At 37.9% G+C, this 25205-nt stretch overlaps 2 protein-coding genes across 2 annotated transcripts in view; one reads left to right on the top strand and one right to left on the bottom strand.

Moving 5' to 3' along the window:
* GAPcenA (GTPase activating protein and centrosome-associated) overlaps positions 1-25205 on the top strand; it is a 45624-nt gene that overhangs the window by 14972 nt on the left and 5447 nt on the right. Inside the window, exons 17-29 of the mRNA XM_080173373.1 lie at positions 6266-6329; positions 6680-6758; positions 7395-7521; positions 7929-8001; positions 8723-8840; positions 9515-9602; positions 18645-18776; positions 19158-19205; positions 19724-19870; positions 21184-21260; positions 21543-21633; positions 21908-22021; positions 24731-24857. Coding sequence (XP_080029499.1) covers positions 6266-6329; positions 6680-6758; positions 7395-7521; positions 7929-8001; positions 8723-8840; positions 9515-9602; positions 18645-18776; positions 19158-19205; positions 19724-19870; positions 21184-21260; positions 21543-21633; positions 21908-22021; positions 24731-24857 — 1285 coding nt within the window. The remainder of the gene's footprint in view (positions 1-6265; positions 6330-6679; positions 6759-7394; positions 7522-7928; positions 8002-8722; positions 8841-9514; positions 9603-18644; positions 18777-19157; positions 19206-19723; positions 19871-21183; positions 21261-21542; positions 21634-21907; positions 22022-24730; positions 24858-25205) is intronic.
* Positions 10341-17817, bottom strand: LOC145330334 (uncharacterized). Its single transcript, XM_080174968.1, has 4 exons — positions 16700-17817; positions 15148-16207; positions 14514-14578; positions 10341-10454 (listed from the first exon to the last, which is right to left on the bottom strand). The coding sequence occupies exons 1-2, from the start codon at positions 16850-16852 to the stop codon at positions 15326-15328; spliced, it is 1035 nt and encodes a 344-aa protein (XP_080031094.1). The 5' UTR covers positions 16853-17817; the 3' UTR covers positions 10341-10454; positions 14514-14578; positions 15148-15325.

Here is a 25205-nt window from a genome sequence, read left to right as displayed (position 1 = left end):
TAAGAATGGAAAGGCTGGAAAAGACAAGGCTTCCAAGTGGAACAGTGCATGTCCTGTGGAGAGCTGCAAGGAGAAACACCCGATTTTCCGTTGCCTCACGTTTAAGAAGATGGATGTGGTCGACAGAAAGAAAGTTGTCCAGCAGAAAAAGTTATGTGAACTCTGCCTATGTGACGGCCATACTGCTGACAAGTGTAATAAGTCTGATAAGCTTGGTGTTTGTGGTACCAATAATTGCGACAGATACCATTCCAGGTTACTCCATGAGGCTAGTGCTGGTGTGAATACAGTTTACAAGTCAAGTTCTGCACCCAGCCCCTGTACCTTTTTACTTCAGTTAGTTCCTGTTGTAGCACCTGGCGGCGGCACCTGCCACGCCACGGTAATGTTTGACTCCGGGGCAAATTTGCCACTTGTGTCTGAGAAGTTATCCAACAAGTTGAAGCTGAAATCTACCGGCAGATATACAACTATTTCTGTAGCTGATGGCAGTGAGTCTTCCTGCCGCAATGTTGTGTTTTATTTGAAGGATAGGGACGGCAATCTGAGGGAGTTTGAGGCAGCTGTCATGCCTACCCTCGGCGGGGCCAACGAGATGCGCTCGGTCCACCCCGAAACTGCCGCCGAGATATTTAAAATGCCGCCAGAAAGGTTTACATATATTAGTGGAGGCTTAGATATCATCATTGGAAATACACATCCTGACGTGTTTCCTTCAACCTACCAGAAAGTGGGCCAGTCTATGTTGTGGCGAACCATTTTTGGTAGTGGTTTTATCTGTACGAGTGCTGATGGTGGAGCTGGAGATCAAAAGTCGGCTTATAAGGCTGTCAGTGTCAGTGGAGGCACTTTGCCAGACTTTCTGACGTCTGAATCGTTTGGCGTACAGCCGCAGGCACTTTGTCCAGGATGTACTGCTTGTCAAGAGTGCAAGGCTATGGCCGACGGCACTACCTGGGACCAGCGTGAGAGGCAGAGGATAATTGAGGCAGGTTTAACACTAGACTTGCAGTCCAACAAGTGGACAGGTCAATATGCTTATATTGAAGATCCTCACACTTTACCTTACAATGAGAGTTTAGCCCGCAAAATCGCTGAAAAGGATCGTGCCAGGATGGTCAAGGAAGGTACCTATGGAATGTATGTGGAGGTATTCAACGACGCCATAAGAAGAGGCGTTTTTCAAAAAGCCACGCCTGAAGAATTGCAGTATGAAGGACCTAAGTCTTGTTCATCAATAGTGGTTGCTTTCAAGGAGGATTCAAGTTCCACACCCATGCGATTGTGTGCAAATAGTTCTCTGACGTTTAAGGGTACCAGTTTTAATAACATAATGCTGGGAGGCCCGCCGCCAATGCAGAAGATATTTTATCATTTGATGCTTTTCCGCGGTTACAAGGTTGGTATAACCGCGGATATCTCCAAGTTTTATAACTCCATCCTGGCCACAGAGTTCGACAGCCAGATGAAGAGAGTTTTATTTTCCCCGACGCCAGATGGTCCACTTGAAATTTACCTGACCAAAGTTGTAAATTTCGGCGAGTTAGCTGCGGGAAATTTGGCAGTTACAGCCCTGAAGTTGACGTCCCGCCTGTTCGGCGGAAAGAGTGAAGCAGAGGTCAAGGAGATGTATGGAGAGGGACAAATAAACGGTAGTGAAATTGTTGCCAAACCTGAATTATGGAAGGAGCCACAAATACCTACCTACCCTGATGAGGAGTTCAAGTTACCTCAGATTCCAGTTGCAGTCAAGCTTGAGAAGCACAGCTTCATAGATGACGTTATTTCGGGAGCAGGATCGAAGCCAGAAGCCAAGGAGATGATGAAAGAGGCCGACAGGATTATCGGCAAAGGTAGTTTTTCCTTCAAACAAGTCATTTATTCTGGAGATGATTGCCAGCCTACCAAGGTTCTCGGGCTGATATGGAAGCCAGCCACTGATGTGTTGTCCATTGCCACAAGAGTCAACCAAGATGGTAAAGTCAAGGGAAGGAAGGTGAAAGAGGATGCTGATTTGTACAACCTCCAGGACGCCTTGGACGAGAATCTGACGAAGAAGATGGTCCACAGGTTCGCCGCCCAAACCTTCGACCCGATCGGGCTTTGCAGCCCTATTCTGTTGAGAATTAAACTTGTCCTGCGGAAAACCTGTTTGCTGAATTTGGGCTGGCAAGATTTCATTCCAAAAAGTCTACGGGATGAACTTGTTCAGTCGCTGGAGGACAGAGCTGAGGTCGCTAAATTGGAGTTTGACCGTTGTGTGGTCCCGGATGAACCAACTGGCCTTCCATCCTTGATGATGTTTTCGGATGGGTCATCAGAGGCTTATGCATCTAATGCATATTTGAGGTGGCCAACTAGACAAGGATTTGAAACGTTTCTGCTAGCCACCAAGTCAAGAGTTGCGCCGGTCAAGTGTGAATCAATTCCACGCCTTGAGTTGATGGGGTGCCAGATGTCCACAAGGTTGGCAAAGTCCGTCAGAGATGCCCTGCCCTTTGATATTATCAGAGTGATGTATTTTACTGATTCATCGTGTGTTTTATCACAAATAGTTTCCAACAGTGCTATGTTGAACACATTTAATTCTCATCGTATTGGAGAAATTCAATCTGCGACCAACAAGGATGACTGGAGGTGGGTCCCGGGGACGCAAAACGTTGCAGATTTGGGCACCAGAAGCACCTGCAAAGTATCAGATTTGGGACCAGGTTCCAGGTACAGATTGGGCCCAGAATGGTTGCGCCAGGATGAAAGTGCGTGGCCGGTGAAAACTGCCGAAGAAGTCAAGCAGGTTTTACCCCCAGAGGAGTTGAATACCAAAATGGTTAAGTTATGTTCAATGAAAGTTGCCGGAGAAGCCGCTGAAGATGTCTTTAGGTTTAAGCACAGGAGATCATTTGGACAGGCCAAACGTATTATGGCAGCTGTCCTGCAAGTTGCGAACACCTGGTTGAAGAAGCTAAAGAGCAGACAAGAAGGTAAGGCTACAGCCGCTGGTAGTCATGTAGCAGCCGCAGATTCTGTGTACAAGCCGTCTTTGTACAATTTTATGGCGGCGGCCGAACTTTTCATTGTGTCACGGAGCCAAGAGGATGAGTGGATAAATGATGCTAAAGGCAATTATGCGTCATTAAATCCATTAGTGCATGAAATATCATTGACCTGGCCTGTCGTTGGTCCCGGTGGAAATTATGTGACCAGGGAGATGAGGATTCTTAAAATGGTTGGTCGAGGACAGCCAGTCATTGACGCCATTACTGGCGGCCGTAAAATGATATTTGAAGACATGCCAGGTTTAATAATTTTGGAGCCTGGTAATTGGTTAGCTGCTGTTTTTATGAGAGAAGCGCATGTTGAGCTTCACTCTGGTGTCCGTGGAACTTTAGCTGAGAGCCGCCGTTGGTGCTGGATTGTGAAGGCAAGGAGGTTGGCCATCATGGAAGTGAAGAAGTGTTGGCCCTGCAGTGTTGAGAGGGCTAAGGAATGTCGTGCTACCATGAAGGAGGTGTTACCTGACAAGTTGGTCCCGAGCAGGCCTTTTGAAGCTGTGCAAGTCGACCTGATGGGTCCGCTGGTTACGAGGAGAGCTGCCGCCAAAACGAGGAGTCAGACAGCAACGAAGAAGGTGTGGGTGTTCGTGGTGGTCTGCAGATTCTCAGGGGCGTTGTGGTTAGATGCCTTGGAAAAGTATGATACCAGCAGTATCCTGTTGTCCCTGCGCAAGTTGGAAGCTGTTCATTGTCTGCCGAAGATCATAGTAAGCGACATGGGCACACAATTATCCGGTGCTCGCAAGGTTTTAGAGCAGAAGTTGGGCAGCCAGGTAGAGTTTTCTTGGTCTCAGATCCCGGCCCGAGCCCACCATTATATTGGGCAGGCTGAGAAAATGGTGGGATTAACCAAGAGATTGCTGTCCAAGAAGTTGGTGAATAGTTCTGTTAATTTCAACGAGCTCCTGGTGCTGTTGGCGGAGGTCAGCAAAATTATGAATAGCAGACCACTGACGATTGAAGCTGCGAACGACGTGGAGAATTGGCGGCTGATTACCCCTGGCCAGCTGCTGGGAAATGTTGACCGCCAGCCGTTGTGCAATGTGGCGATGAAACCGGAGGACCAAATTTCCTCCAGGTTGAAGTTGTTGGAAGATTTATCTGCCCAGTTTTGGACTGCCTACCGCCAGGAGATCCTACCGAAGATATTACGGATGTCCAAGTGGAAGGATGAGATGGCGGAGCCACTAGCTGACGGAGATATAGTTCTGGTTACGAGTACCAATCCACTGATGAGATGTTTGAGGATGGGCCGAGTGACGAGAATTGAGGATGGAAGAAAGACTGCAAGAGTCTTGTTCAGACTGACAGATAAATCTCCCCTAGAAGAACATGCTGTATCAGTCAGGCAGTTGTTAAAAATTATGATTAATAATTGATTCTTATTTTATGGAAATTGAGATTTTTTTAGCAAAAAGCCACATTTTTCATATGCCTATTTTTATGCCTAAAATAAGAATCAAATGAAATGCGATTAAATATTCTTCTATTTCATATGCTCAAATTTAATTTTATTGAGTTTAGTTTCTTTTCAAAAGTACAATTCATTTTAAAACTTACCTGAAAAGTTTAACAAAAAGGAACAAATGTGTCGAGGTTGCGTGATTCGATATTCATTCTAAGAAAAAAATCAAGTATTTTTTTAGCAGATTTTTTTTTAAAAATTATATATGAATTTCAATCAAGTAAAACATTTTTATTTAGATCAAGGAATGATTGAAAATTCATATTTAAAGTCTCATATTTTTTTTACAAAGAAAAATTGGTATTTTTTCATAATTTCAATGAAAATTCTAACGAAGATATTATTTTGCTATTCTTTAAGTATTAAAAAGTTTTATTGTTGATTAAGATATTACAGTTCTTATTCATTAGGTTTGAAAAACTTTCTGCCCAAGGATTTTGAAAAATTTTTTCTTACTACTCTTTTTGATGCTTAACAAATTTAGTTTTAAGTACCTATAAATCTTAATTTTCTTGTCTAAGATTTATTTCGTTTTATTTTTACATTATTTGTTTACATTTACATTTCAACCTGATTTCGTAGGTACTTATTGATTTATTAATAATGATTTATTGCCTATTGATTATGAAATGATTATTATTTAGTATAGTTGTTATATTTACAACATCATGATTAATAGGATTATCTATTTTAGGATTGTGTATGTGATCTTGTGATTGTCATGTGCATGGAATGTTGTATGGTACAAACCAATCCCCATCCTTCTATCCTAAAATGTGAGGTATTATGAGTCCTAGTGAGGAGTATAATATTGTGTATGCATTTCACGGGGTTTCATTTAGTTAGGAGCAAAATTGTCACGTTTTCGGGATGTGGCCATTCTCATGTGATTATGGTGAGTTGAGTTTAGTGAGAAATGTTGCTAGTGCTCAGCGCGAAAAAAACCTTGAATCTCGTTAAGGAAGTTAATTTGACTTTCAAACGGGGGGTGTGTCTTAACCTCTTTTCGAGGAAGCTTTGTGTTTATCAAGTTCGAAATTAAATTCCTTATCATTAAACCAAAATCAAAGCGCAAATGTCGTCTTTTAGGGCTTTCCTTTCATAATGTGGCGCGGCATAGAGTGTTTGTTTATTTTGGATGCGCACGTTCTTTACTTTTGAATGAGATATGAGAGTGTGAAGATTTCGGAGAACAAAATTGGGCCTATCATTGGTCTCATTGAGTGTGAACGACCCTAGTATATCAGGGATTTGAAACCATAAGAGCTTCAGGTCTTTGAAATAATTTCATCAATAAATCTATATTCAAACCTGCTGTTGAAACTTGATGGTTCCTGGTATTGGGGGTTTGTATGTTCGCCAACTGATCTCGTGAACTTCCCGCTAATTCGGAAGTCAAGCTCAACCAAAGTGTCATGGTTGAGACAGCATCTATTTTAAAATGCGAAAATACCATATTTTTTTATGGTGCATAATGAAGGGAATATTGGCAACAAGTTTCAGCCGTGTAACTTTTGTAGGGGCAGAGAAAATAAAAAGTATAAGAGGTTAAAAAGTTGCTGAAAAGCAGTCTGACTACTACCGATGTTTCATGCTTAATTATGCTCAATAGGGATGGGAATATTGATAAGAATTTTCAGCTTTCTATCTTTTATATGAGCCGAGAAAATCCCCCAAAACGTTTCAGACAGACGGACATTTCTATTATAGAGTAGCTTCACTAATAAAAAAACTCGCCTAATTTCAGGAGTGTACAGAGGCAGAACTGGATACCTGGGGGGAAGTGCTCAAGCTCTGGGCCCCGGGACAAACTAGGAACATATACTTATATTTTATTCAATAGCCCCCCCTCGGGGCCAACAAAACTGGTTTTAATCTCTCAATTTTTCATTTTAATATCCAGGGAAAGCTGTCTACAATACAATGCGATACAATATATGTATCTACTTAAAATTTTGCTTTAGTTCCGATCATTAAACTTTGTAATCTTTGGTGGTTAACCTTAAATTGTTACCTATTTTTGTTTTTAAAATCTCCGGTAGTTTTGAAAATAACATAGTGTAATCAACACAGTGTATTTAAGAAACATGTCAATTTTATTTGATAAATTCACAAGAAATGAAGCAACCACTATCGGAGTATATTATAAGTATGTGAATACCCAGACCCAAGATGTTGGGTGGACTGGTAAGGGCAGGTATTCCTGATGCACTTAGAGGAGAAGTTTGGCAACGATTAAGGTGAGTGAAAAAAAATTACTAGCGGGTGCGCATCTCGCATCCAGTGGCTTTGTATTTGAAGGCGTAGGGAATGGCATGAAAATAGCCCAAAACCATCGAAAGACTTTAGCCAAAACTAATTAACTCCTGTTTTTATGTGGAACTCAGGGGTGTATGTATATTCTGCACAAGATTCCTTTTTTTCCCCGGCTGCAATTTTTTTATATTTTTTTCCCCCTCCTAGTTTTTTCCAGCAAGGAAGGGGATAAAATGGAAAATATTTTCAAAACTCTTTAATTTATTAATATTATCCCCCTTCCCACATATTCTTTTTTTTCACCAAAGATTGGAGAAAAATGGGAAAAAATGCTTTCAGTTCTCTTAATTTTTACATTTTGCCCAACTAACCACATATTTTTTATTCCCCCCCCCCCCCCTCTCCTCAGCCGGGTCAGATTTGCAAGTTGAGTGTCTAAACGTCTAAATCACTAATTGTAATCTACAGAATTGGTAATTTTGTCTATCATATTGTCATTTGGAATGTACATCAATTTATCCGCCATTGATTCATCCCTTTAGATCCCTATTATCAAATAGTCCCCTAATTATGAATAAATTTGGACGAAATTAATATTAAATATTTGATATTCTTTATAGTGGAGCAAGTGAAGTTATGGATGTAGCAATGGAAAATTACAGAATTTTGGTCAGCAAAGATTCACCAGACGATAAAGTTATCAAAAGAGATATCCATAGGACATTTCCAGCTAATGATTTCTTTAAGGTATATTTGTCATGTTTGTATTTAAAGATAATTTTGAATTGAAAATAAAGGGGGAGGTAGATGGTGCTAAAATTCCGTAAAGGTGTGAGTTTTAAGGCTTATAAATAGTAGTAGAACGATAATATTCACTAAATATGCGTATTCCTTATTGAAAAGAACTAAAGACAAAAAAAAATGTATTAAAGTTAACATAGATTTTATCGTTCTACTACTGTTTTTAAGCCTTAAAAAATCAAACCTTTACGGAATTTTAGCACAACCTACCTCCCCCTTTATCATCTGTACATTTTTAATACTTTTTTGTTTTTAAAGTACTAATTCCCTTGTTATTATTGCTTACCTATTAAACAAATTTTAATATGCAAAAATGAAGACATATTTGGTAAATAAAAGTCCCTTATTTGCAGGAGGCTGGTGGCGTAGGTCAAGAGGCTTTGTTCAGAATAAGCAAAGCTTACTCAGTTTATGACAGCGAAATAGGTAGATACTTTTTTTGCCTGTAAATGTTTTTGATTTTCACACTTATTCCAATAACTTGGTATGTCTTGAATCAGAAAAATTACCACATAGACATTATTATGATGGTTCCCCAAAAAGTCTGTCTGTAAAAATATTTCATACAAAAATTCTAAATCTACGATAAGTTGTGCCCATTGCCTCTAGGGGCCTAATCATTAGTGAAAGTAACTTCTATTTTGTGCTTCAATGAAAAACACAACTTAAATCAAATAGTTTTTTTTTCCAAAGATTGTTTATCTATAATACAAAGTAGAACGATGTCTGTCTGTCTGTCTGTCTGTCTGTCCGTCTGTCCGTCTGTCTGTTCGTCTGAAGCTTAAGATCTCAGTAACCACTGAACCGATTGGGCTCTACTCTTCAGGGAATATACCTACTGGTCCAGTGATGGTTTTAAGCTATTTTCTTGGGGGGTGGGACACCCCCAACCCCCCCAAAAAATGAATAATACCCCCCCCAAAAAAAAAAAAAATTTTTTTTAACTTTTTCTTTTTAAATCTAAACTACGAAAAATTAGGTTGATCAAACCTCTTGGGGCAATGCCCCTAGAGGCTAGGGGCGAAGCCACTAGTTGTTAATAAAATAACAATAAAAAATAAACAATTTTGTGCTTCAATAAAAAACACAAATTTACTTAAATAGTTTTTTCCAAAGATCATGAGTTTTAAAATGTTTCATTATTTAGGTTACTGCCAGGGACAGAGTTTTCTGATAGCTGCGCTCCTCCTGCAAATGCCAGAGGAACAAGCGTTTGGTGTTCTTGTTCAAATTATGCAGAGATATGGACTCAGAGACATGTTTAGGTAGATTTATATTTTTTTTAAAGTAGAGCTTTTCTATAATTAGGGTCGGTCCGTCCGTCAGTCTGTCCGTAATGGTTAGCTATTTTTGTAAATATAGGCATGTTAGAATAGTCCTAGCGATTTCAAACTTTGCATTGTGAGTCCTGTATCAGTAAGGTACGATTTAGGAAGAGTAGCAACTCTATAATCGATACCAGAATATCCGAACGTCCATTTTAAACATGTTGATTTTTAACTTTTTAAATAACAAAGCAAAGCATCTCTATAGCCAAGACCTAAAAATGTAAGTATGTTCCTTAAACATTATTCTTTATTTAAGCAGTTTTCAACAGATTCTGATTATTCAGTTTTGACACTCTTCAAGTGTTAATGTTTGTTTGTCCTACCGTTTCATAACTTCGATTTTATTGATGATGTTTTCCTTATTTTTAAAGGAACAAAAGTTTTGCTTCATTAAACCCACTTACGTTACCATTGAAAGAAGTTAATAATCAATATCAATATAAACTTAGGTTGCCAGTAACTAACTATATTTTAACAAAAAAAATCACCTTTACATAGTCAAAATCATTAAAAAAATTAGGTTTAACTTTGAACTGTAGTGTAAAAATTCCAGCTTATAGTATTTCCAGCCAATCAGAAGGCTGAATCCGCTTTATACGAACTTTGTTTAGGGAAAATTTTGAACAGCTGCAGTTAAGATTCTACCAACTGCAAAGACTTGTTGAGACAAGGCTTCCAGATCTACATACTCACTTCCAGGTATGTTATTACTAGGCTTCCAGACATACATACTCACTTCCAGGTATGTTATTACTAGGCTTCCAGACATACATACTCACTTTCAGGTATGTTATTACTAGGCTTCCAGATCTACATACTCACTTCCAGATATGTTATTACTAGGCTTCCAGACCTACATACTCACTTACAGGTATGTTATTACTAGGCTTCCAGACCTACATACTCACTTCCAGGTATGTTATTACTAGGCTTCCAGACCTACATACTCACTTACAGGTATGTTATTACTAGGCTTCCAGACCTACATACTCACTTCCAGGTATGTTATTACTAGACTTCCAGACATACATACTCACTTCCAGGTGTTATTACTAGGCTTCCAGACCTACATACTCACTTCCAGGTATGTTATTACTAGGCTTCCAGACATACATACTCACTTCCAGGTATGTTATTACTAACCTTCCAGACATACATACTCACTTCCAGGTATGTTATTACTAACCTTCCAGACATACATACTCACTTCCAGGTATGTTATTACTAGGCTTCCAGATCTACATACTCACTTCCAGGTGTTATTACTAGGCTTCCAGACCTTTATACTCACTTCCAGGTATGTTATTACTAGGCTTCCAGACCTACATACTCACATCCAGGTATGTTGTTACTAGACTTCCAGACCTACATATTCACTTCTAGGTATGTTATTACTAGGCTTCCAGACCTACATACTCACTTCCAGGTATGTTACCTCTGTAAAATACCTCTTATGGGCGAGGCTGACAGCCCGAGACCAAAACCAGTCCGAGTCCACCAGCCCAGGAAAACTAAGGGGAGCAGTAGTGTCCCCTTTTCTGTCCATTCACCCTAAATAATTCTAGTTTAGTCATGTTAATCTTTCTAGGTTTACCCTTGACCTCACCCTTATATCCCCGCTAGAGCCGCAGCTCTTAGAGGGATTTTTATGGGGCGAGTTAGAGTTTCCCTTTCTCTTTATTCCTGAAATAGTTTAGATTAGTGTAACTGAGTCCAGACTTCCTAAAACTAGTTTATAAGGTTAGTAGGGAAAGATTTGGTGAAAGTGTAAAAACGTAGGTGGTAACCGTGCGCGCGCTTGTAGTTTTTCAAGGGAAAGTTTTCAGTTGAAGATAAAACATTGAACTGTTGATTAAAATGTCTTTTAATGCAAACATGGAGTTTTGGACTGAGATGAGTGAGCGTTTACAAGGTTTGCGAGCGGCTCTGATGGATAAGGCTGATCGGACTGACGAGGAAAATGTCAAGAGAGAGATTGCAAGAAGCATGTATAAGAACGGATGGCTAACAACCCAGCTAGAGTACAGCCGTCCCACCCCTGAGCAATCTGCTGATGCCCAAGCTGATGAGTTGGCAGCGCTCCAGCACGAGGTTGATATGCATGAAGCTGCGGTTGTCGCTATTTAGGGCTTTCAGCCTTAATACCTAGTTAAACTGATCTAATTTTCAAGATTTCCAGATTTAACTAACTAAGTTTTATCATGAAAAATGTTGGAGTCCTATCTATCATTTACGAAAGTCTAACTCTAATAAATCTGATAAAAATCTAATGTAATTTATTATTTATACCGTACCATAACCTGTGTAGTAGTTGGATGTTTGCCTGTCAGTAACTCTTAAATGTCTTATATGCGCTGTTTAACAGTTATACACTCATAACGATTACATTATCTTTAATTTAATTTGGCTAGGTTTTAGCCACCTTAACTTGCAAGGTTTTTGCAAGTGAGAGTCAGCTAGTTTTCCTAGCTTATGTGTAATAATATTGCAAGGTTTTTGCAATTTATTTTCCTGTGTGTCGATGATTTCCGTATTTATTTAATTTTACCTAAAGATATTTGGCTAGTTTTTAGCCATTCTCGACTTGCAAGATTTTTGCAAGTATAATCATAGCTAGGTTTTCTAGCTTTTGTTAACTAATATTTTTGCAAGGTTTTTGCAAATGCTGGTCGACTAGTTTTCCTAGTCTTATAATATAATAGGCTTATTTTTATTCTAAATAATCGAATCTACGCGTTGCCTTAATAAACTTAAGTACGTTATCAAGGTTAAGGGTGGGTAAGTCTATAACTCGTAAGAAAATATGTCCTAGATGTTGTTGTCTTGCATGGCTGAAGGCTGGGCATTCTGTTAGGTAGTGTTCTACCGTTTCCGCATCGTCAAATTCTTCGCACTGTTTGCATGTAGGTGCGGCCTCTATTTTCATATTGTTCAGGTGGTAGCCAAGTGTTGCGTGTCCTGTATAGATTTGTGTGATCATGTTCATCATCCTTCTCGGTTTAGTTATCAGTTTTCTCCACAAACCATTCCTGACACTAGGTAGCATCATTTTTGTTTGTCTACATGTTGTGATCCTCTCCCATTCTTTCTGCCAGTTTTTGAAAGTGAAGTCTTTAATTTCCGCTTTTATATTTGCATCTGAGATGGGAATGCATTCTCCAGGTGTGTGTATTTTCATCATCGCCCCTAGCTTCGCTTTTCTATCGGCCACCTCGTTTCCAAGGTGGCCTTCGTGTCCAGGTACCCAGGCCACTAGCACTCTGTTGTCTTCTCCAAGTTTGTTTAGCAGTCTTTTGGTCTCAAAGATAACTTTGCTTCTTATTTGATAGTTTTGGATTGCTGTTATAGCAGAGGTGTTATCAAGGTAGAAATTTACAGTCCTATTCCTTATGTTGTTGGATATGAGTGTGAAGGCTGCTTCTGCCAGCGCTAACAATTCAGCTTGATATACTGTTGTATGGCTACCCAGGTGTTGGGCGCCACTGATTTTAAGTCCTCCTCCAGTGATAATGTAGCCAAAACCTGCTCTTCCTGACATCTTGCTGCCATCAGTGAAGCATGTAATTACTTCCTGGTCTTTTGTTCCTGGCTTCAGGTTACTTTCCCTAGCTTCTTGTCTAGTGCCAATCTTTGTTTTAAAGTGTGTAGGTACAAACTGTGTATGGACCATTTTGTCTCTTGGTAAAAAGATTGTTTTAATGTTCTTTGCCAGCTTACGTATAATAACTGCATGTGATTTTTCGCTGACTATTTCAGCCTGCTGCACTGTCCAACTGTTGTTCCATATCAGTCTTTTGTAGGTGTTGATACTTTGTGCCTGAAGGTGGAAGACTATAGGTTCTAGTCCCAGCATCACTTCCATCCCCGCCGTGGGGGTGGACTTCATACTATTGAGTATGGCCAGACAGCCTTTCCTTTGTACTCTCTCCAGTCTTTTTCTGTTCTTTCCATTTAATCTACCTGAGATACCTTCAATCCAGATCATAGCTGCATACGTCAGGACTGGTCTCACTACCGCTGTGTAAAGCCATCTGCATATCCTTGGGTTGAGTCCCCAATTCTTGGATATCATCCGTCTGCAGTACATCATGGACATGGTTGCTTTGTCTGTTATGTTCCTTATATGAAAATCCCATTTGAGATCACTTCTGAATGTTACTCCAAGATACTTCATGCTTGACACATACTCCAGCTCAGTTTCATTCATGTAAATTTTTGGTAGTATTGGGTTTTTCTTGTTGGTAAACAGCATCAGTTTGGTTTTGCTTGCTGAGAAGCTCAGTCTGTGGTCTGTAGCCCATTCCTCCAGTATATGTATGTCTCTCTGTATATTTTGTGCACAAGATATTTCATCCCAGCCGATTGAGATGTCAAGTATGTCATCCGCAAAAATGTAGAGGTCTGTTGGGTTTCTTTCTGGCATTCTATCACTTAGATTCTGCTGATTATTATTCCATAGGTGAACGCTTGCTACTGATCCTTGTGGTGTGCCTCTAGTTGTTTGTTTGGAAACCATGACGTCATCATGCATGGCTGTCACTTTTCTGTTTTTCAGCATTATTTCTGTCCACATTACCGTCTGTCTTGATGCTCCCATCCGCTCTAGGTTATGTATCATCATATTAATGGAGGCATTGTTGAAGGCGGCGTCGATGTCTGCGAACAGAACAATCGCACACTCGCCATTCAACTTTGCCTTCTCAATTTTCGCCACTACTGCGTGGAGACAGTCTTCTGTATTGGTGCTTTCCTTGTATGAGAATATTTTCTTACTTGTTTTAGATCTAAGATGATTTTCACTAACTTCCCAGTAAAGTGTTCTTTCCAAACCCTTTAATAGGAAGCTAGAAAGGCTAATGGGTCTTTTAGATTTAGGATCAAGGCTGTCTTTTTTACCTGGTTTATCAATAAACGCTACCCTGGTGTCTAGCCAGGTTCTAGGGCACTTACTTTCCCTCACACTTCTACGCCATAGCTTCACAATGTCCCCCCCAATAATTTCGATGCCTTTTTGTAAATGACACGGGTAAATGCCGTCCATACCTGGAGATTTAAACGGCTTAAAAGATTTTAATGAATTAGTAACTGTTTCAATATTAATAACTTTTTCAATATCAATAAAATTGTTATTATTACTATGGTCATATGGCTCCGTATGTCTGTCATCCTGTTCGTCCGGAAAATGTGTGTTTAATAAGACATTTAAGGTATCCTTGATGTTTTGTGTGTACTCCCCATTAGGTTTTCTCACAGTTCCCAGCTCTCTGTTGTTGTTCATCTTCATCAGTTTCTGTATCCTGGCTGCTGCATCAAGTCTATCCATTTCCTGGCACAAATTGTACCAGGCCTTTTTCTTAGCTGATTTAACTAAAGTATCATGCCTATTTCTAACCGCCCTATATTCTGCTGCTCTTTCTTCATTATTAAATCTACCTACCCTTCTCCTATGAAGATTAACTAACTTCTTACTAGCCTCAAGGTTCGAGCTCCACCATTGTGGACGATTCTTAGATCTTTTCTTAACACTAGGACAACTATCATTGTAAGCACCTATGATATCATCCCTGAGCTGGTCTGCAGCTGTATCTATGTCTACCAAATCAACATTACCTCTTTTATTCCGCTTTTCTTGTAGCATCTCCTTGTATCTCCGCCAGTTGGTTTTCTTTATACATCTAAAATTATCAGAGTTATTTATGTTAATATTTTCAGTTAGCTCGAAATCTATATACGCATGATCCGAAAAGGATTCAATATCACTGACCCTCCATCCAACGACCCTATTAATCAAAACGTCCGAGACAAAAGTTATGTCTAAAACCTCGCCTCTCAAGATGTTAGAAAAAGTTGGTTTGTTACCTTCATTTAAAACTATAAGGTTTTTTGAAATTATGAATTCAAGTAAGTCTTCTCCCCGTTTTTGGGACTCTGACGAGCCCCAACTCAGATGTCTTGAGTTTACATCTCCCCCAATGATAAGTGGTAAGCTATTAACTCTGGCATATTCAACCAGTTCTATTAGTTTTTTGGCGGGCGGCGATTTTCCTTCCGCCTCTGGTTCACCTGGACAGTAAATAGAACAGAAGATTATTTGTTTATTATTAAACCTGAAAAGAACTGCTGTATGATCCCTATCCGTGAATTGATTGAGTTGGCAACCCCTAACTTCTTTGCTAGTGGCTATACAAGCTCTATTATCATTTTCCTTACTACAGTACACATTAATATTATGAAAAAATTTTACCTTATTATTTGAAATATACGGTTCTTGAACCAAGATAATTTTTCGTCCAAATCCTGTCCGTTGGGCATTTGTAGTCGTCATCGTTGTATCAGTCCGGTCATGGCTCCCAGTAAGCCTGGCCCCACATTGAACTGTGGCAGAGACAGCTTTGTGCAGGTTGGCCTGGGAGATTGGAGTATTATTTGTTGTTAGTGTTGGATTGGGCAATAGTATCTGGCTCTAATATGCTCTCATACTTCTTGTATGCCTTGTCTCTCAGGTCTTCTTTGACGGCGGTGATCATACCGCCGTCAGACAAGAAGACATATGACATACCGAGCTTCAAGCGGCCTTTTAGCCTGATCAGTTCCTTGAACAGCTTTTCATCCACCTGCAGTCCGACGGTGAAGAAACCATTCTCCGTGTCTGACAGCTTGTTCTTGGTGATCTCGGTTACCTTGAAATGATAGTCCCTGGACTCTCCAGTCTCAGGGTTGACATATTTATCCTTGATTATCTTATTCCACAGTTTTATCTTCATCTCCATTGTTGTCAGATCCTCACAGAAGAATTTTGTGTGGATCTTGCCCTTCATGCTACGGTATAGTCTCTCCTGTGGCTTGTAGATTATGAATTTTATGCCCATGTCCTTCAGCTCCTCTGTGTGAGGGTCCATCCTTTTGATCTCGTTCTGGACAAATTTGGCCGTGTAGTTGTTGTTACAGGCAATCCAACCTATACGGTTGTTGATTCCACCAAAGATTGAGAGGTCAAAATCTTCGTTACCATTTGTCAGGAATTCACAATACTTATTAACCATGTTGGCATCTACGTGGTCAAAGGCCGCCTGATCGATAGCAATGCTATCGTCGTCGTACCTAAACTCATAGATGATGTTGTCAGCTGCCAGGGTTGCATAGCTAGGTCTGCTATGAACTTCATCCATCACTTCTTCTTCAATGAGCTTTGTGATAGATGGTCCACCAGTAGATTCTTCCTTTGCTTTCTTGAGCTTGTTGAATTCAAAATCTCGTTGTTTCTTGGCAGCACGCTTATCAGCACCAGTTCTCCTTCTCTTTTCCTGAATATCAGACATATCAGTTATATTATTAGTGTTTACATTTATCTCTTTCTCTTTATTCTGTACTTCCGTCTTTCTTTTCTTTTCTCTGCTCTTGACCACAATGAAAGGTTCATTGTCATCATCATCTTCATCCTCCATGTCAAGTATAGCTGGGTCTACATAAGTAATGTCTTTAGTATTTCCTTCTAGGTCCAACTTACTGTCATTTGCAGTCCAATTAAGTTCTGTTATCTCTTCTGTTATTTGTAAGTGTCCAACAGTCTTTCTTATTTCCTCTTTCTGATTGTCTTCAAGACTCATGGCACTGAGTTCAAGACTATCATCCTTGATTGATTGTGCGTCGTTGTTAAATGAGTCATCATCAATGTCAATATAATCATCATCAGTAACATTGGTTCTCGTAGACGAGTCCCTATGTACGTTCTGACTTTTTAAGTTCTCAAAGTTCTTGCCTTGGGTCCTTTCGTTTCCGAAACCCCCTGGCATTACCTGTACAGTAGCCCTTTCACCGCCTTCCGCCTGTATAGGATCACTTCCGGCGTGGGTATCGGTAACCATCGGGGATGTTCCGCCCCTAGAGACCACGCTGCCGCTACCACCGACGTGGCCCCCATCTCTGCTTGATTTCTTGGCCTGGTTCATTTTCAAAAAGGTTCTGCAAGATTAATTTGTTATTAACCATAGACAGTTAATTTTAATTAATCCTGGTGGAGAGAGGAAAAGAAAGTAGAGGGATAGATGGAGGAAATGACAAGAGTCTGAGATCTTAAGCTACATAACATAACATCCTACTTGAATCCATTAGCTTGGGTTAAGGGAAGTAAGTAAGCTAAGGAAAAATAAAAGAAATGAAATGATTTTGTCCTAATTAAAATGAAACTGAAAAACCCTGACTCACTTTTTAAAAATAGTCGCTACTAATTAAAAAGTTTAACAAAAATTTACTAATTTTCACCATTGTTTGATAAAATTTGAACTTGAACTTGAAAATTTGCGGTGACGCTTAAACTAAGTGTACACAATGGTGACCCTAGCGACTCCTTACGGTGAAACGTGTAATTAATCGAGACAGGGTTGCCGTCAATCATAATTGTTGGTTGTACTTTTCATCGTTATTTTTAAGTTTAAATCAGACTAATCTTACTGTTGTTTGGGGGGGTAAAAGTAAAATTAAGAAATAAAATGTTAACATCTCTTTTTGTGTAAATATTTGTAAGAGTACCATTTTTGGGGGATAAAAGATGTGAAGAATTTTCCTAAGTAGACAACCAGTGGTACTCAAATATGGCGACCGTGGTATGACAGTAATTTTCTTGAAAATCACGCAACCTCGTTCCTTATAATTAAATCTCTTAATATTAAGATGATCCAACTACAAGTTTGGTCCTAGTTCTTTTTAACCTAATTGAGAGATGTTAACCCCTATCTTATTTTGACTATTCTACACTTGTAAGATTTGCAAAGTAGTGTCTACACACCTTTTAGTTGGGTCCCCTGGACCGTAAGCCCCCGTGCCTCGACAAGGCTTGGTGTATCTACGACCCTCTCTTAACCCACCTAGACTGATGCTCCCTTTCGAGCGGCTAGGCAAGGGAGGGCACACGGGGGTTCCAGGTATGTTATTACTAGGCTCACAGACCTACATACTCACTTCCAGGTATGTTATTACTAGGCTTCCAGACCTACATACTCACTTACAGGTATGTTATTACTAGGCTCACAGACCTACATACTCACTTCCAGGTATGTTATTACTAGGCTTCCAGACTTACATACTCACTTCCAGGTATGTTATTACTAGGCTTCCAGACCTACATACTCACTTCCAGGTATGTTATTACTAGGCTCACAGACCTACATACTCACTTCCAGGTATGTTATTACTAGGCTTCCAGACTTACATACTCACTTCCAGGTATGTTATTACTAGACTTCCAGACCTACATACTCACTTCCAGGTATGTTATTACTAGGCTTCCAGACCAGACCTACATACTCACATCCAGGTATGTTATTACTAGGCTTCCAGACATACATACTCACTTCCAGGTATGTTATTACTAGGCTTCCAGACCAGACCTACATACTCACTTCCAGGTATGTTGAGACTAGACTTCCAAACCTACATGTAAATTTCCAGAGAGTTTGCTGTCTAGCTCTCGTAAATTATTGAGATCTTTATTATTATAATATGAGGAATGGGATAGATTAATGGAATATTAATTTACACCTACTGTTCTATCCCTCCATCTGTGATAAAACATAAATTATAATATTTTCTCTTTTTTTCGAAGCTACACAGGTATAGTAGTAATAACTAACAACGGAATTATTTCGAACATTTACATTCCTAGGAAACCACCCCCATATTTATTTTTTTCTAATCATTTCATTTGTTGTTATGTCTGGTCCTGCAGATTTACATTTTATTTAGGAGATTGGTATAGAGACGCACATGTATGCAAGCCAATGGTTCCTAACTCTTTTCTCTGCCAAGTTTCCGCTCTTCCTTGTTTTCAGAGTTCTTGACGTCTTTCTTATGGATGGCGTAGAAGTTTTATTTCAGGTAGTTATTTTATTCAGTGCAACTAGTACATAGGCCTGGCAATATGCCGATTTTTTGGGGTCGGATTAGGATTCTTACAAAAATTCGCCAAATTAAAAACTCTTTTTGTTTTTTTGTCTGCCACATTTTAAATAAATAAAAGTGCTACAAAAGTCATAAAAATGATCAATACGAATCCGCTATTTGAATTGCAGATTTAGGATTATGAATCCAAAAATTAAGGCAAAATTGATCGGATTGCGGATTTTGTTTTCGGATTACCAGCCCTAGCCAATGGGCTGTACCTAGGATGCGTCCCGTCGGGATATCCAGTCACCAAATGATGATACACAAAATGAATGAATGAATAAGATAGAAATTACTGAAAATAATTGATTTTAGGTTTCTTTGGCACTGCTAATGACTGTCAGGAAAGAACTTCTTGCACAGGTTTGCAAATTACTATTATCTAACTTACTGTATTATCTAGAAGTAGAAGAGTATAGTAAAAAAGTCAAACTATACAAAAAAAATTTGTTTTTCATTTTTTACAGTATATTCAAGACAACAGAAATAAAATTAATAGGCGTTGCTTTAAGTCACTTTTAAACTAGGTATAATGCTTAGTTTTTTTTATACTAGACTTTTTTTTTAATGTTATGTCTGCTAATAAAAAAAGAGTTTAGATATATTTTCATTTGTTATTTAAAGTGATACTGATATACAAACAAACACACACAAACAACAAAAACTAATTACTAATAAGGGGATAGTAGCTCTCGCAATATTCCGTAAAATTGTGAGCAAGCTTCCAGTCAAATGCGCTTATTAAGTCTAACTGTTCTTAATGTTGACCAAATGCTTAGTATAATTAAACGCATAGTTGACCTAATAAGCGCATTTGACTGGAGTGTTACTTACAACTTAACGGAATTTTTTGAAAGCTACTATTTCTTTTTGTTTTTTAGGATTTTGAGACGGCCATGAAATATTTCCGCGTGAATATTCCTAAGCGCATGCGCAGTGAGGAGCACGCTAAATCTCTGATGAAAACTGCCTGTAGCATCAAGATTAAGAAACTTAACAAATATCAGAAAGAATGGAGCAATATAAAGGTAAAATTTGTTTTTAGTAGGGTTGGGCTGGATATCCGGTCATTTTCCATATCCGGCCGGATGCCGGATATTGAAACTACCAGGATACTGAATATCCGGATATCGAATATCCGGCATTATAAATTAGGCAGATATCCGGTATCCGTCCAAATAAGAATCCGGTCCAACCCTAAAATTTATTTTTACTACTGCTCTGTGGAGGGGGGGGAGTTCTGACACATTTTCGTAAACCTGGTGTATAGGATTTATCTTTGGACTGAGAGGATAGGTTATTAGGGATAAAATCATTCTTATATGATGAATTTCCCCCAGATTTAAGATTTTTTGGACAGGTCTCCAGGTTCTGGAGCTCCAGGCCTCCAGGAGGTCTCTGTACAGGTAAAAATGAAAAAAAAAATTAAGAGTTAGATGTCAGCTTATGAGACAAAATATGTGTGTTTTTCTTCAAATATGTGATTAACAATCAAAAAGAAGCATATTTTGTTTTTATAAGTTAACCTCTAACTCTTCAAAAAAAATCTTATTTTTAATTATTACCTGTACAGAGACCACCTGGAGGCCTGGAGCTCCGGAACCTGGAGGCCTATCCAAAAAATCTTAAATCTGGGGGAAATTCCTCATATAAGAATGATTTTATCCCTAATAACCTATCCTCTCAGTCCAAAAATAAAGCCTATACACCAGGTTTACGCAAATGTGTCAGAACTCCCCCCCCCCCCCTAACTTAAGTATTTCTAAAACTAGCGGCTTTTCCCCCTAGAAGCCTCTAGTGGCCTAAAAGGAAAAAAAAATTTAGGAGGGTAAAAAATCGGTCAAAACATCAAATTAAGTAGCACAGCAATAACAAGCTAACAAGGAAGACAAATTCCATAATTGCGAAGCTTCAAAATCAAAAGCAAGGACAAACGAACAATAACTCTTTTAGAGTTTCAGAACTTAAGCAGAACAAAATTCTACATAATTTTGTTACAAATTAATTGCGTAAATATGATTTGAATATAGAGTTGCCACGCTTATAATACTTTACCTTGTTTTCCTAAGAATCATTTTTAAAAGTGAAGCTTTCCTATAATTAGGGTTGGTCAGTCTGTAACGGATAGTTTTTTTTTTCGTTGATTTAGGCATGTTAGAATTGTCCTATCGATGTCAAACTTTGCATGGTGATTCCTTTAGTAGTAAGGTACGATTTAGAAAGCGTAACAACTCTATAATCGTTACCAAAATGTCCGTACGTCCATTTTAAACATTGCTATTTTTAACTATTTAACAACAAATTTCAAGATGATAACTACTTAATAATAAAACAATCCTAGGAGGCCGAGAGAATGGCGGAAGATCCGTTGACAAGATTTAAGAAAGAAAATAAAAAGTTGATGGCTGATACTATCAGGTTATTGATTTTCCCCCCGTATCGCTTCGAAGCCGATTAATATCCGGTGGATTGGAACCGGTCTCAGCAATAATGAAAAATTATGTCTAGCATTTCATTATATCCAGTTTTCTACGAATATAAAATGTACAATCATAAGATTAAAACCATATTTTTAGCCCGTGCCTTTGGTACTACGGGCCTAAGCCCTAAAATACGGGTTTTAACCTTATAATTGTACATTTTATATCCGCGGAAAGCTGTTTAGAATACGATGCGAATAATAACTATTCCTTTGTTTAGATTAGAGCGAGAGAACGATCAATTGGCTCAACAACTCCTGACCTCCAAGATTTCTATGATGGCTGATATCGACAGGCTTGAAGATTTAAAAGTAAGTTTTTCCCCCCGTAAAGTTACTCTACAATCTACAATACAAAATAGTTTCATATCTGTCCGTCCGTCCGTCCGTCTGAAGCTTAAGACTTCGGTAACCACTGAACCGATTGGATTCTACTCTTCAGGGAATATATCTCCTGGACCTGTGGTTGTTTTTAAGCTGTGGGGACACTTAAAATTCGCCCCCTTCCCCGCCCCACCCTTTTTTGCTTTTTCTAAAGGCTAGGGGATGTGAAATTTTTTCCTATTTCAAAAAATTTAAATTTTAGGAATCTCTGGAAAAAGATCTGAGTAGTTGTCAGCAAATGCTGGAGGATAATAAGCAGGAGAGTCAGCTCCTTGGAGAGGAAGTGGACCAACTCAAAATGCTTCTCAAAAGAGAGGTTAGATAGATAGATAGATAGATAGATAGATAGATAGATAGATAGATAGATAGATAGATAGATAGATAGATAGATAGATAGATAGATAGATAGATAGATAGATAGATAGATAGATAGATAGATAGATAGATAGATAGATAGATAGATAGATAGACAGATAGACAGATAGATAGATAGACAGATAGACAGACAGGAAAATCAGGAGAGTCAGTTGCTTGAAGAGGAAGTGGACCAACTTAAAATGCTTCTCAAAAGAGAGGTTAGCCTATTGTTTATTCTACTTAAATCCTATGTTTTAAAGTAGTTAGGTTATTTTGTCCGTAGCTAAAGATCTCGGAAAATGCTGTTCCGAATGAGTTGTACTTTTTTAGGAAGATTCAGAGTTTAGAAAAACGATAAGATCTAATTATAAAATTGTTAGGTTCAGAAGAACAGATAAGATCTAATTGTAAAATTGTTTAGGTGCAGAGTTCAAAAGAACAGATAAGATCTAATTATAAAATTGTTTAGGTGCAGAGTTCAGAAGAACAGATAAGATCTAATTATAAAAATTTTTAGGTGCAGAGTACAGAAGAACAGATAAGATCTAATTATAAAATTGTTTAGGTGCAGAGTTCAGAAGAACAGATAGGATCTAATTGTAAAATTGTTTAGGTGCAGAGTTCAGAAGAACAGATAAGATCTAATTATAAAATTGTTAGGTGCAGAGTTCAGAAGAACAGATAAGATCTAATTATAAAATTTTTAGGTGCAGAGTACAGAAGAACAGATAAGATCTAATTATAAAATTGTTTAGGTGCAGAGTTCAGAAGGACAGATAAGATCTAATTATAAAATTGTTTAGGTGCAGAGTTCAGAAGAACAGATAAGATCTAATTATAAAATTTTTTGGGTGCAGAGTACAGAAGAACAGATAAGATCTAATTATAAAATTGTTTAGGTGCAGAGTTCAGAAGAACAGATAGGATCTAATTATAAAATTGTTTAGGTGCAGAGTTCAGAAGAACAGATAGGATCTAATTGTAAAATTGTTTAGGTGCAGAGTTCAGAAGAACAGATAGGATCTAATTGTAAAATTGTTTAGGTGCAGAGTTCAGAAGAACAGATAAGATCTAATTATAAAATTGTTAGGTGCAGAGTTCAGAAGAACAGATAAGATCTAATTATAAAATTTTTTAGGTGCAGAGTACAGAAGAACAGATAAGATCTAATTATAAAATTGTTAGGTGCAGAGTTCAAAAGAACAGATAAGATCTAATTTTAAAATTTTTTAGGTGCAGAGTACAGAAGAACAGATAAGATCTAATTATAAAATTGTTTTGGTGCAGAGTTCAGAAGAACAGATAAGATCTAATTGTAAAATTGTTTAGGTGCAGAGTTCAGAAGAACAGATAGGATCTAATTATAAAATTGTTTAGGTGCAGAGTTCAGAAGAACAGATAAGATCTAATTATAAAATTGTTTTGGTGCAGAGTTCAGAAGAACAGATAAGATCTAATTGTAAAATTGTTTAGGTGCAGAGTTCAGAAGAACAGATAGGATCTAATTATAAAATTGTTTAGGTGCAGAGTTCAGAAGAACAGATAAGATCTAATTATAAAATTGTTTAGGTGCAGAGTTCAGAAGGACAGATAAGATCTAATTATAAAATTGTTAGGTGCAGAGTTCAGAAGAACAGATAGGATCTAATTGTAAAATTGTTTAGGTGCAGAGTTCAGAAGAACAGATAGGATCTAATTGTAAAATTGTTTAGGTGCAGAGTTCAGAAGAACAGATAAGATCTAATTATAAAATTGTTAGGTGCAGAGTTCAGAAGAACAGATAAGATCTAATTATAAAATTTTTTAAGTGCAGAGTACAGAAGAACAGATAAGATCTAATTATAAAATTGTTTAGGTGCAGAGTTCAGAAGGACAGATAAGATCTAATTATAAAATTGTTAGGTGCAGAGTTCAAAAGAACAGATAAGATCTAATTATAAAATTTTTTAGGTGCAGAGTACAGAAGAACAGATAAGATCTAATTATAAAATTGTTTTGGTGCAGAGTTCAGAAGAACAGATAAGATCTAATTGTAAAATTGTTTAGGTGCAGAGTTCAGAAGAACAGATAAGATCTAATTATAAAATTGTTTAGGTGCAGAGTTCAGAAGGACAGATAAGATCTAATTATAAAATTGTTAGATGCAGAGTTCAGAAGAACAGATAGGATCTAATTGTAAAATTGTTTAGGTGCAGAGTTCAGAAGAACAGATAAGATCTAATTATAAAATTGTTAGGTGCAGAGTTCAGAAGAACAGATAAGATCTAATTATAAAATTTTTTAGGTGCAGAGTACAGAAGAACAGATAAGATCTAATTATAAAATTGTTTAGGTGCAGAGTTCAGAAGAACAGATAGGATCTAATTGTAAAATTGTTTAGGTGCAGAGTTCAGAAGAACAGATAAGATCTAATTATAAAATTGTTTAGGTGCAGAGTTCAGAAGAACAGATAAGATCTAATTATAAAATTTTTTAGGTGCAGAGTTCAGAAGAACAGATAAGATCTAATTATAAAATTTTTTAGGTGCAGAGTTCAGAAGAACAGATAAGATCTAATTGTAAAATTGTTTAGGTGCAGAGTTCAGAAGAACAGATAAGATCTAATTATAAAATTGTTTAGGTGCAGAGTTCAGAAGAACAGATAAGATCTAATTATAAAATTGTTTAGGTGCAGAGTTCAGAAGAACAGATAAGATCTAAAGACAATATAATAAATGAATATAAACAAATAACCAGAGATCTGTCAGAAAAATTAAACAAGAAAGAGATAACAACTCCTGAAGAAAGAAAATTAGGTATGATTTAGATTTCCATTAACTTTGTCAAATAAATGATATTTAGTTACTATTTGACAGGAGCTGCTATTCAGCCAATCGTTTCCATTTGAATATTTTGTAGAGTGGGCGTAAAACTTTTTTTATGTAACTGAAGGTAAGTGGATAAGAACGGGAGAAAAAGGAAAGGGGTTTGTGTGGTAATTTTCACTTAGAATTGTTTGTCAGAATCACATTCCATTTTTCCTGACTATTGGAGACTATTAAAGTGATTTTGATTAATAATTGCTGTCTTAAACACTTTCTCATAGTTTATAGGACACTAGCGGCTTCGCCCCTAGCCTCTAGGGGCTATGCCCCAAGAGGTTT

The sequence above is a fragment of the Acartia tonsa genome, chromosome 10 (assembly GCF_053477335.1).
Source record: "Acartia tonsa isolate MP-2025a chromosome 10, ASM5347733v1, whole genome shotgun sequence".
In the NCBI taxonomy this organism is placed as follows: Eukaryota; Metazoa; Arthropoda; class Copepoda; order Calanoida; family Acartiidae; genus Acartia; species Acartia tonsa.
Note: the sequence above shows the minus strand (reverse complement) of the source record. Positions and strands in the feature narration are given on the sequence as shown.